A 12,891-nucleotide genomic window follows, 5' to 3' on the forward strand; every position below is an offset into this window, starting at 1 on the left:
ACGCCAACCAGCAAAAACAGGTGCAACGCCTATTGAAAAACCCTTGGGGAGTTGTTATGCTCATGGTTTAGAGAGCCTGGGCCTGAGAAACCAGTTGAAAAGTAAAAGCAATGATTCAGGGTACAACAATGTCCACTCAGCATGGTCACTCACAGTTCCCATCACATCAGCAGATGTTTCAGCCAATCCAGTTGTACACCTGAGAACTGTGACAATTCCAATAGCAATAAGCCAACACACACAAAACACCAATTGTCAGCCTAAATGACTTTATTTTTCAACCTCAAAGAAAATTCCACGGAGCTGTAACAATGTAATGCAATGCTGGCCGTCCCTACACATTGGAGTGATATGTGGCTTGCAACATGCAACATACTTCACAGATTTACAATCATTTGTATTGCATATGTCATAACATACATATATCTCTCTCAAGTAGAGGAAAAATCAACAATCATTACTGCCGTGCCAGATAACTTGTAACAGAATATGTAACATATACAGAAGTACTAACCCTTCAGTAGTTTTTCCTACATGCAGGAGTTTACTGATACATGACTCCCTAACATCAACTGCAGTATTTGGCAAGCAGTGATTTACAACAAACAAAACTAAATTCTGATCCAAATTGGATTGTTATGATTCAGACATAACTCCATACTTATTCTTGGTTAAATGAAAAGCCAATACATGAACTGTGTGGACTAATATTCACCTGTAACTGATAAATAGATACAAACTCTTCATGGGAGTCACGTAGATGTATCTGAGTATTTTATGCTGTTTTGAGGAGGGATGCATGATGCTTTATTCAGGAGTCAATCTGGCAGACATGACAACAGTTGAAAACTGCCCACATTTCACTACTCCACAGGTAACACAGAATTCTCTCGTAGGCAATAAAGCCTAAGATCTACAATACACGCACAAAATGTGATTTTACTTCCCCAAGCTTTGAAGTGAAGTTCAGATAACTTTTTAAAATGAGTGACAAAAGTGAAAAAGAAATGAGGACAAAGTTAACTCCACTCTTGTGACAGACCCATTGTTTGTGTGGGAGGGAGTGTTTGATGGGGCTGAACTGCTCCTCATCCAAGCAATTCTGGTGTGTGGTCAAGGTCACATTTTAACATGGAATGTGGGGAACGAAATAAAAGCGTATGTTGGTACATGACGGTGCAAATATCATCCATTCTATCATATCCAGGACACTCGGACACAGACATACACATGTAACTACAATCACAACTTGAAAAATATGGCGAAATACATACTAAAATGCACAGAAAAAATATTAAACAGTTTGTACAATAAAGATTTATGATAAAAATTCTGTCTTCTAAAATCATAGTATTAAATTATATCCGAGAGTAATAACAATAATAAATCTATGCAAAGCCTGCCTGAACGTAAGGCTGACATGACCCACGCGGGGTGTTCTATAGCTACAAGTTAATCTTGAGTAAGTATGTGTGTGTGCAGTCAACCATTAAACACATGACAGGCAGATCTAGTCACACATGACTGGTGGTGGCTGTACAGTGACTTGGTGTAGTAAGGCAGCAACAGTACCTCGTCTGCATCACTTGCCAATATTAATCCTACATGGGACAACAGTTAGCTCACTTTACTGATTCAAAATTCTGCACAGCTTCAATTTGCAGGCAACGATATCAAGATCACTTGCAAAGAATAAGTTCACTTAAATGCAGTAATGACGACAACCATAAACATGCTCCTGAGCATTAAAAAAAAAAATCACTTTTTTTCACATTTGAATGACACAAGTGAAAATACCCTCCCATCCCAATGCTATTTCCCCAGCGAAACTCCCACCCCATGGCATTTGAAGATTCTCTTGTCATCCTAAATTATCTTTACTATGGATAAAAAATCCTTAATAATATGTCTCTCTCTCTACAAATCCTCCAGGGTTTCGTCGCAAGATGAACTTTCTACACTCATCATATATGAAGATGGCCAAACTGAATGGCATAGCTGGGAACCACCAAGATAACCTGAAAAAACAACAACACAGTTTAGACTCAACTCATGAATGTGTACATTTTAGACACAATATTAATATTTTCAAGATAAAAAGGAAACCATGATCAGCTGATGCTTTTTTTTTACAGTTACTGACCTCAAGTGCTGCATACGCAGACCCTGGTCCAGACCGGGGCAGTATGTCAGGAAGGCGGCTAGGGCAGTCTCGAAGAATATACCAAAACTCAGTCTGTGGTTTCTGTAACAAGAGATAATGCATGTAGAACAGCACAAATAACAACTTATGACAAATAAGTAACAGTCCATAACTAAGGTGGTTTAAGGTTGAAAATGTTCTGAGTGAAGGTTCAGCTATTTTCGTTTACATGATTCTGGTTATCCCATGGCTCATTACAAGAATTCTGCTGGTACTTACTTCATTCCCTGTTGGAATAGGGACAGCCTCCTAGTCTTACAGATGATCAGATCAGCCCACTGTACGATAACAATGGACACAAAGAAGGCAGTGTGGCATGTGTACTCCAGACGTTTTCTCTGAGAATAAGTCTGAAAAAGCCATAAATTCTTTTGTCAATACATTCACTCATGATTTGAAATACCTAAAAACGGTAGAGTAAGAAACAAATTCACAATGGATATTTTCAAACTGGAAGAAAAAAAGTGGGGGAGAAACATTAACATACCCATTCCTGTCCATAGGAATCCTCCAGGTCATTGATGCCCAAGGAGTCCCATTCCTCTCTAATGCCCAACAGTTTGCTCATCCAGAAACCATTCTCTCCCATGATCACAAAATACACAAAGAACCCAGCAGAGGCCTGGATCATACCAATCTGCCCATACGCCATACTAATCAATCTGAAACACAGAATAATATCATGTACATTGCACTCAAAAAGAAAAACTGTTAAACTTAATGTATGGTCTCCAAGGAGTAGGCAGCAGTATTCAAGCTGCCATAATGGTAACCTGATAATATTTAAGTCTGTGACAGGAAGCCAGAGACAAATAGGTGAGATGAGGACAGTCAGCCACTGTAACCATCAATGAGTAAAATGTATATTACAATGTCTTACCTTTCATTTACAAGTTTGTCTTTGACTGGATCACGTGGCTGTCTCTTCATGATGTCACTCTCAGCTTGTTCATAGGCCAATGAGATAGCAGGAACCATGTCAGTTCCCAGGTCAATGCAGAGGATGGTGATGGTTCCAAGAGGCAGGGGGATATCAGCCAGGATGAAGAGCAGGAAGGGTGAGATTTCAGGGATGTTGGAGGTGAGGGTGTAGGCAATGGACTTCTTCAAGTTGTCAAAGATCAAACGACCTGCACACATAAAATGAGAATAAACATTACACAAAAGGCAGAAACGATACGGCCTGAACACATGACTGAATTACAAACAAATACTGGTACTCAAAACAGTGAGTGGCTTTTTCATATGTGAATGCTACATACTTTAAACCTGGATATCAGAGAATTATATTTCTTTTACCAAAACCACTTCTGTCTGAAAACAATTCTGTCAAATTACCCCCCAAAATGGCCTAAGTTGACATCTGCTGCAATGTTTGTTAAGACTGATCTGATCTGGATATAACTGGCACAACTCACAGACAAGGCACTAAGGCTGCTCCGTGGAACAGGAGATGAGAACTACAGTAGATTTGAGATGCATGAGAAAGTCATTATTGAGTGCCAGATACTGTTTTGTGCTGCTGCCAGAAATATACCAGTGGCCTGTACATGGAGAGGCGAATGTTAATGCTTATTATGATGTCACACATTGTAACCACCCTCCATCCTCACAAGTAAGCGCTTTCCCTACTAACTCCTAACATACATATATGTGCGACCATAAGGATCCATTACTTGCCTTCTTCAACACCAGTGACAATGGAGGCAAAGTTATCATCCAGCAAGATCATGTCAGCCGCTTGTTTACTGACGTCACTTCCAGCAATACCCATAGCAACACCAATATCAGCTTTCTTGAGAGCTGGCGAGTCATTGACACCATCACCAGTTACAGCTACGATAGCTCCTTGGCGTTGACAGCCTTCCACGATGATCAGTTTCTGTTGTGGGGAGGTACGGGCAAACACAATTTCGCCATGGTTTCGGAGAATTTCATCAATTTGAGCTGGGGTCATGTCACGGAGATCAGCACCATGGACAACAGCAGCTTTTGCCTCTCTGAATAATAAAAATGGTATCGGATGTTCAGGTTGGATAAAATTGCATCTCTTATGTCATTGCATAAGCTTAGACAAACAGGGTTTCAAATCAAGCTTGCTTATATCTTGATAATAAAAGGTGATTTAATTATGTTGGAGTCTGTGACAGTTTGTATTTTATTAAAAATACCTTGGATCAACCTCTTCAACTGGAATTCCTCTCTCAGCAGCAATATCTTCTACAGTCTTACTTCCTTCTGAGATGATGCCGACACCCTTAGCAATGGCCTTGGCAGTGATGGGATGGTCACCAGTTACCATGATAACCTACAAAAAATTATTAAAAAAACCCAATTCAATCCTAGAATCTTTAATTCATAACAAATGTGAAACATACAGCATATTTACAAGACTACTTCAAAATATTAAGAACTGCAATCGCAACCTTACCTTAATACCAGCACTTCGGCACTTTCCAACAGCATCAGGCACAGCAGCACGGGGAGGGTCAATCATAGCCATGAGGCCAACGAATCTCAGACCAGTGATGGGGAAGTTGGGGCCATCAGGATCAAAGCTAAAGCCTGGGGCGAACTGATCGATAGGCAGGAAATAGTCACAGAATCCTAAAACAAAAGGACAAACAAATCAGTACATGAGGAAACGAGGGCTTGAAATGAAATGAAATGAAATTTGGTGACTTTCCTTACTGAATTTAAACCACACAAGTTACATTATATATGTGCAGTATACAGAAATGTTTCACATACCAAGTACACGCTCTCCCAAGCCTCCAAGTTCCAGGTAGGCAGCGTTGAAAGCCTCACGGAAAGAATCATCAATGGGTTGTTCCTTGCCATTAAGAAGCACAGTGCTACATCTGTCCATGATCCTCTCAGGAGCTCCCTTCATGACAAGCAGATAGCGTGGGTCGTTGGGATCCTCAGTCTCGTGGATGGAAACCTGTAAGAAATTACATACTAATGCATTAAAATCTGCAGGTGATTTCATGTACACTCTTCTACAGAGCTGTACTTCTGAAACTTCTGTATTGAACACAAGATCATATTGACTGCCAGGTAAACTTTCCAGCTAAGTGTGGGGCATCTCAAACAAATTGAAGATATGACATATTGGAGGGGTGTTGGGGAAGGGATGTTGGGGAAGGGAGGAGCTTATGGTGGTGTGAAGGAATGGGGTGCCTAATACATCAAATATGGTAAGACAATCAAATGTCTTGGGCTAAAAAAAGATTGAATTGTAAAAGAAGGAAACACTGACAGCACATGTTCAAACAAACAAGAACTCGCCTGGTATTTGTTGGTTGAGTTGAATGGAATCTCAGTGACCTTCTTATTGCGGCGGCGGAATTCTGTGACGTTTCCAATCGACAACTCAACACACTTGAGCAGGGCAGATTCAGATGCATCACCGTTACATTCCCTGAGAAAAAGATGTTTCATATGTTAGAATGTAAAAATCTCATTTTAATTAGTGTTAAAGTGAACACTAGACAAACAAAACAAAAAGTGAGTTGACCAAGACTCCAAACATAATTTTCTAAGTTCAATGAAACATTGAAAAAAAGATTTCTCAGAAAATCCACTTATCAAATCAAACTTCGCACTGAACTTTTTGAACAGAAAAGTTTTCAAAATGATGCTAGTTTATTAATGAATGAACACAAAGCACTGTGACTGTATTCATTAAACTGAAAATGAGCATGATTTCATGTTGCAGATGTGTCTATATAAACAAATTGCAAGTGAATCCATGGCATCTGAATGGCTAGCCAAGCAAAAGACTGCACAAAAGATATCGAAGAAAATTCTTCAATAAAAATATACTTAAGCATGGTATGTACACTCACCTCTTGAGGATTGGAGTGTCGTCCTGCCCAAGTTTGAATTCAGCCCTGTTGCACAACATGGCAACGCGAGCCAGATTCATCCAGGTGAGGTCAGTGCGGCTGTATGTGGCATCTGTATTTACAAAACAATTTCAATAACAATGTATTTCAAAACAATGAAAGGAAAGAGGAACCTCTTTGCATTTGCTGAAGCACCCATGTTATAGGACTCTGTTAGCATGTTAGCTATTTTCCTCCCAGACATACCGTACACATAACAGACTGTTGTACATCAAGTGCCAACTGTACTCACTGGACTGGTCATCACTGGTGTCAGCCTCCACAATACGCCCATCAAACCACATGTGAGCAACAGTCATTCTGTTCTGTGTCAGTGTTCCGGTCTTGTCCGAGCAGATGGTGGATGTAGATCCAAGAGTCTCCACAGCCTCTAAGTTCTTCACCAGGCAATTCTTACTGGCCATACGCTTTGCTGTGAGAGTCAGACAAACCTGCACAAAAACACAATACCATTATGCTGTAGGGTGTTACTTCCTCTACTCATAGCATTGAATATCATGCTCAGTATTGGATATTTTAGGTAATGTTCTCATAATAAGTGAAGCATATAAAGGATGATGCGATACTCATGACAAAACAAAATAGTTTATGACAAAACCGTAAATAGTTACTCACTGTGACAGTAGCCAGCAGACCCTCAGGGACATTAGCAACAATAATTCCGATCAAGAAGATGACAGCATCAAGCCAAAAGTAACCCAAAATGAAGGCGATGACGAAGAAGGAGACTCCAAGGAACACAGCCACACCAGTGATGATGTGGATGAAGTGAGCAATTTCCTTAGCAATGGGAGTCTCGCCAACCTCCAGACCAGAAGCCAGGTTGGCAATACGCCCCATAACAGTTTTGTCACCAGTACGGACCACAATACCACGACAATCTCCTGAAACCACATAATACTTAGTATTAAGCAAATGTTTATCCAATTTCAACTTAAAACAAATGTTAATATTTGTCATAATTCTTAAAGCAATGAAAAGTATGACTTAGCCTTGACAGTTGCCTACCTTCTACAGCATTGGTGGAAAAGAAGGCCAAGTTCCTTGTTTCTAGAGGGTTTTCATGTGTGAAGTCGGCAGTACGAGTCTGGGGCTCAGATTCTCCAGTCAGGGAGGAGTTGTCCACCTGCACATACAATATTTACTGGTTTGAAAAAAGAGTCATCTGAACACGACAATTCCCCCCGCCCCAACAAATTCGAAAGAATCATCTGACTGTTACATCCAGTCCAACCTGAGAGATTTCTATGCAATCTGTCTGTCCGTATACAAGAGTAGTTATTGAGGTATGAAAACAAAATATCATGGAATCGGGATTTGGAGGGAGGGATTGAAAAAGGACACTTATAAAACTTGACAGGGTATTTATCAAGAAGTGTGGAGTATCATTTCATATTGTGTGTATATTTGGCTGATATCAATCAAGGTAACATGGTAAGGCAGACTCACCTTGAAGCTGTGAGCAGTGATCACACGGATATCAGCAGGGACTCTGTCTCCAAACTTGACATCAATGATGTCTCCAAGGACCAGCTCCTCTGCATGGATATTGTGCTTTTGTCCACCTCGGATAGCCACAGCATACTGCAATGACAAGAGCTTGCTGATAAACATTTGAAACTGCTAGTTCTTCTGGACTGGCAACTTTAACAATTACCAATTCCCCCTAAGTTTTGTCAGTCCCAACTTTAAATCAAAACATATGAAAACTACCTGGTTTTACTTCTTTCAACATCACGTTCAATGCAATGACATCATCTCTGAAGTAACTTAGTTAGAACTACACGTCATTCACATAAGGTTCAGTCACAATTTTTCTCTTTTTTTTAAATATTTCAAGACTAATTCACAACAAATATATATTCGGTCTCAAATTGAAATGTTATTTCCGTGCACTAAAATATACAAAGGGGTAACCGTGATGGTAACAAACAAGATGACTTTTAAAAAAAATTAAACTTAAATGAATATCCCCGATGTTTTGTTTTATAAGGTATTTTATTTGCCAGTCCACGGGGAATGGCAGTCACATGAATTACTGGTCCAAACCTAATTTTACTGGAAAAAAATGGGAACACAGAAAAACTACCTTGATGAAATAATGATGAGTAAGAACACATGGTAACCAAAAAGAAATGCAACAGTGAATTGTACAGAAAATGACATGTCATTCACAAATGAATGAATTACCTGTGGAACCATGTTCTTGAAGGAATCCATAATCTTTGAACTTTTGGCTTCTTGATAGTATGAGAAGCATCCTGTGACAACCACAACAGCTGTCAGCACTATACCTAGATATAACTGAAACAGACAGTGCTTGTGTTACAGCAGTAAACATGGGCTTCCTGAGGTTTTCATGACTGAAATATAATTCATAGAAGCTGCAGATACAGAATTCTGAACATTGGGATTATGAATAGAACCCCCTGGACTTGAATTTAAAAAAAGGTTATTCTTTTTCCATTTTTATCTTCAACTACTTTCAAGTAACAGTGCATGTTTTACAAAATATGTAAGATTTTTTAACAAAAAGACTTACGTTATCACCCGGTGGATCTTCCATGGCTCCTGCCTGGATGGAATATGCTATGTAACAGAGAATAGCCCCAATCCATAGGAGGAGAGAGAAACCACCAAATAATGTTTTACAAAATTTCACCCATTCTGGTGTAGTTTTAGGTGGTGTTAACATATTGGGACCATCTCTGAGGAGAATTTCTTTCGCCTTCTCAACACTGTGACCCTGAAACAGTAATAAGTATGTTTAAAGATACACACAACACATGTCAACATACTCTGAGTAAGCAGCTTTCTTGAGCTTAGTGGCACTAGTTTCAATCTGCAGGCTTCCATTTGAGACCATGCCTTCAAAGGTGTTTTGAATCAGTCATACAGCCCAAGACAAAGGGTTCGTGGTTTAAGCTTTTTGGGGTGGCATGATTAGAAAACATATTCCACTTGGAGTATAATGAATGTTTCCTTTTTTATTATTTTATTACAGCATATGTAATGTTTTCTATTGTATAGTTGGCGAGAGCAGTGTGTTAACTTATTTATTCAAGATTGTCATGAAAATTAGGGACACTTAAGGATGAAAATGCATGTACCATATTGGGATCTGATCCAAGTCGCTCATACAACTCCTCAAGTGGAATCTTGTGTTCTTCCATCTCCAACTCCTGTTTGAGTTCATCAAGATTTTCCTTCTTCTTCTCCTTCTTTGACTTCTTCTTGTCATCATTATCACTGGGTGTGACAGCATAGCGGTAGCTCTCAGCCCGTGGCTAAAACACCAGAAATGAATGAAAAACGACACTCAAAGACCACCCTATTATCGAACAGTTTGAACCTTCCACCCCAATGAAGTGTTTCACTGGGATGAAGTTGCGAGGTTCATACAAAGTTTCCCCACAAGATTAGGAGCTAAATATTTATTAGCAAAATTAATAGCAAAACAGTTTTATCAATCGTGCCTATTACAACTAACAATGCTACAACAAAACTCAAGTCTTATCCAGAATAACATTCATTTTTTGCCTATTCAAGCAACACCATATGAAGCGAGAAGGTGTCATGATCAATACAAAAATGGGTAATCGGAAAAATCTGTGGCAAATGTCAATAAAATTTAAAAAATTGGAATTAATAGTTAAACCATTCCAAGTTCATGTTAATGTTGTAATGACTAATGTTCCAGCCTTATAGACTTTTATTTCACTGGCAAGAGGACCAATTAACATCCAAGAGAGGTAGTGCCTTCAAAGTTTAGTTTACAAAGTATAAATACCTCTGAATTTAGGAAAATAACATTTTACCCCCCTTTTGCCTGTTAGGGAGCTTAGTTTGGAATCCTGGATAAATCCTGGGTTAATTTTCTGTATTGAGACCAAATGAAGCAGGCTTTACATGTATATCTGTAGAATTCACACATGATGTACTTGTACAAAAGAAACACTGAACATGGGTGCCTCTTAATGATCCTGACAATTTATTTCAACCTAAACAACCCTGTATCACCTGTACAACACACTGGGCGAGTTAGTTTTATTGTACACAAAAGGACGCTAAGACATGGTCTCAATTCTGGTAATATCTGATGTATTTGTTTACTTGACCTACATATCTTTCAAGTAGCGTCTCAGTGCACAATACACATGTCGCAGCAATGATTGTATAAAAGTCTATGCAACAGGTATGTGATATGAATCTTACCAAGCTTTCTTTTCAATATTTACATTTTCTGGATTTGTGAAATATATTACAATGATACCATGACCTTAAATCCATTTAAGATGCCACACGCTGATATTATTACATAAAGTTCTGAAAATATGCCAGATTTCAGTATTTGCTTACATTCATCGTCTTAATACACAAAGTAGTTGATCACGGTAGCCCAGTCTACTATCACGTGAGAGATCACATGACTGTTCATTCACTTTCCCTGGACTACTTACAAGGTCACCTCTATCCTATCACTGGGGATAGCCAGTGTTCCGATTCAAACCATACAGTAATCTCAACATTTAAACATTAATGCGCATAACGTGCCAAAAAAACAGGCATGATTCATTATTTTGGTTTAGGTAACTTAAAAAAAAGAAGCAAGGCTCATTCAAGTCATTTTCAAACTGATCGGATTACAATCTACATGCTTTTTTTTTTTTACCTTACTACAATATACTCGTGCACGCAAATGGATACAATAACAGGCATGAAACAAAGTCGTAAGGGAAAATGTCGGCAATACTGCCCGTTCTTGTCCATAATTAATTATATCCTTCAACACATAAGGGCGTGCGGAGCTAGATCTACTGAAATGGTTTTGACATGCATGTACTTTCCGGCCCGATATCGAACATCAACAGGCACAATCAGTACTTTCCACTTTGTGAAAGCTCATTTAAACGACAAAACAAAGCATTTGGGCCTGTATTTTGATAAAAATGTCCATGGAACATTTGCCCTTCAAACCCCGAGGATGCTCATGAATATTCATATAACCAGTTTAAATTAGTAATTGCAAGCATGAGCATGGAATGCCTCCAAACATACCTCTGTCACCAGGGAGTATAACAAGGCTTGGATAGTTTAATCTAACAACTATGCACTTACAGTAACTGTGCCTTAACTGATTCGAGTCACGACAGTCAACGGGGTCAGAAGTATGCGTCCTGACCTAGGCCCTCGAAACCAATGATACATGTTGGGAAGGTGCGTTGTGAATTTACGAGTTTATGTCTTCTACGCCGAGAAAACCACATAGAAAACAGCTCGGTATAACATCATGAGCCTATACAACAAGTACATAATCACCATGTTTGATATATATGTAAAAACAGAACAGAAACTCACCTGGCTTGACTTGGACACCTTACTCGACGCCATTTTCGATTGGGCGGTCTCTCCAACAAGCGTGACGTATGTGTGAGCTTGGGAGCTGTCAATCAAGTGACGTCACCAAGGAAAATTCCGAGGATTTCGAAATAACCACTTCAACAACGGAATAACACTCGGTATTAGGTTTGTCCAGAGAAGGAAATAACTAAGTAATTAACAGCCCGGAATGGAAAATGTTGAAATAGTGTTCTCAGTCTTAGGTTCCAATGTCACGTGATTTGAAGGTTATCTGTCCAAAATGGCGGACGGAGCTCAAGATCCCCGTAACCACCAATGCACAGCAACTGGTGACGCTCCTCGGTTCACGAGCGGTTTTATATTGTCCCGAGGAGGCCCGTTCAGAGCCGCTTCTTGGTTTTGATTGGCAGATCTATTGCAACACTCAAAACTAGGTCACGCGCTGACCGCTAGTAGACGGGGACGAAAGTCAAACCGGTTTCTATATTTTGGGGTAACATTAGGTAATTGTTACAGTTGTATTGTATGTAGACAGCACGACTACAATGCCATATAATCGTTAATGTCAACGCTATCTTAGAGCCCGAGCGATAAAGTATGTCAGTATGTACTTATCAATAAACGTGTTGGATTTTGTTTAGTGTTATCTGATATTTCTTTTTATAAATCGAGATATATTTCTAAACAAATGCGCCATGAGAAAGGTTCGACGTGTCGGTTGGGGTATAGTTATGGGGAGAAGGAGAAAATGAGTCCATTAACGTGCAGTTGAGTGTAGTCTTTATATTAGGCTATAACATATATTACATACGTAGACAATCATAATAAATATAACACAAATTGAAATACGACTATTAAGAATAGGTGCCTGCCATTCCAATCAAAAGGTAACATGCAAGTACTTGAGGTGAATGCAAATATTTTGCCAGGAAAGTTTCTTTTTATCATTTCATTTATATTTGAAAACATCACCAAACATACCAAATGAATGTTGAGATACGTTTACACAATGTACGTGTTTGGTATTTTTGGAACACTTCCAAAAAGCCTGTTGTTGTTTGTTAGTTTATTTCTTTTCTTGTTGGGGACAGATGTTTTCTTTTACCTCATGTGCGAGAAAACGAACGAGAAAAAAATTATCTTTTAGGATTCGAGAACATGTATCGGTTTGATCATTGACTAACTGAATGTGTATGCATATTCGTGTGTTGAGCGAATACACAGAGGAAACGTACGTAAACCGAATGGGATGAATGTTTTATTTTAGAAAGATAATTGCCAGGGTTTGTAATACTGCGAAAACGATTTCTGCCCGAGCGTTGCGGCGATGGTGATGGTCGGTTCGCCCCTGGGTATATGAACAATGTCCCATTGTTCCTTCATTGTTTCGACTATAGGGCCTAGACGACAAACCAC

At 39.2% G+C, this 12,891-nt stretch overlaps 1 protein-coding gene across 1 annotated transcript; it reads right to left on the minus strand.

Moving 5' to 3' along the window:
- Positions 1–252: 252 nt before the first annotated feature.
- Positions 253–11,816, minus strand: LOC139458342 (sodium/potassium-transporting ATPase subunit alpha-like). The gene is made up of 19 exons (XM_071239730.1): positions 11,473–11,816; positions 9,225–9,401; positions 8,657–8,860; positions 8,305–8,418; positions 7,564–7,698; positions 7,123–7,240; positions 6,730–6,998; positions 6,347–6,545; positions 6,055–6,166; positions 5,495–5,627; positions 4,955–5,147; positions 4,635–4,810; positions 4,375–4,511; positions 3,884–4,203; positions 3,084–3,333; positions 2,691–2,865; positions 2,423–2,553; positions 2,144–2,245; positions 253–2,018 (listed from the first exon to the last, which is right to left on the minus strand). Exons 1-19 carry the CDS (start codon positions 11,503–11,505, stop codon positions 1,898–1,900), a joined length of 3,099 nt encoding a protein of 1,032 aa, XP_071095831.1. The 5' UTR covers positions 11,506–11,816; the 3' UTR covers positions 253–1,897.
- Between the last annotated feature and the right edge of the window lie 1,075 nt (positions 11,817–12,891).

The sequence above is a fragment of the Haliotis cracherodii genome, unplaced genomic scaffold (assembly GCF_022045235.1).
Source record: "Haliotis cracherodii isolate W230 unplaced genomic scaffold, xgHalCrac1.p SCAF_12, whole genome shotgun sequence".
NCBI classification, from domain to species: Eukaryota; Metazoa; Mollusca; class Gastropoda; order Lepetellida; family Haliotidae; genus Haliotis; species Haliotis cracherodii.

Coding starts and splice junctions, on each gene's coding strand:
- LOC139458342 (XM_071239730.1), bottom strand. CDS start 11,505: ATGGCGTCGAGTAAGGTGTCCAAGTCAAGCCAG. Junction 8,419..8,656: donor AAGATCCACCGGGTGATAAC/GTAAGTCTTTTT, acceptor TGTCTGTTTCAG/TTATATCTAGGTATAGTGCT. Junction 4,811..4,954: donor CTTGGGAGAGCGTGTACTTG/GTATGTGAAACA, acceptor CTTTTGTTTTAG/GATTCTGTGACTATTTCCTG.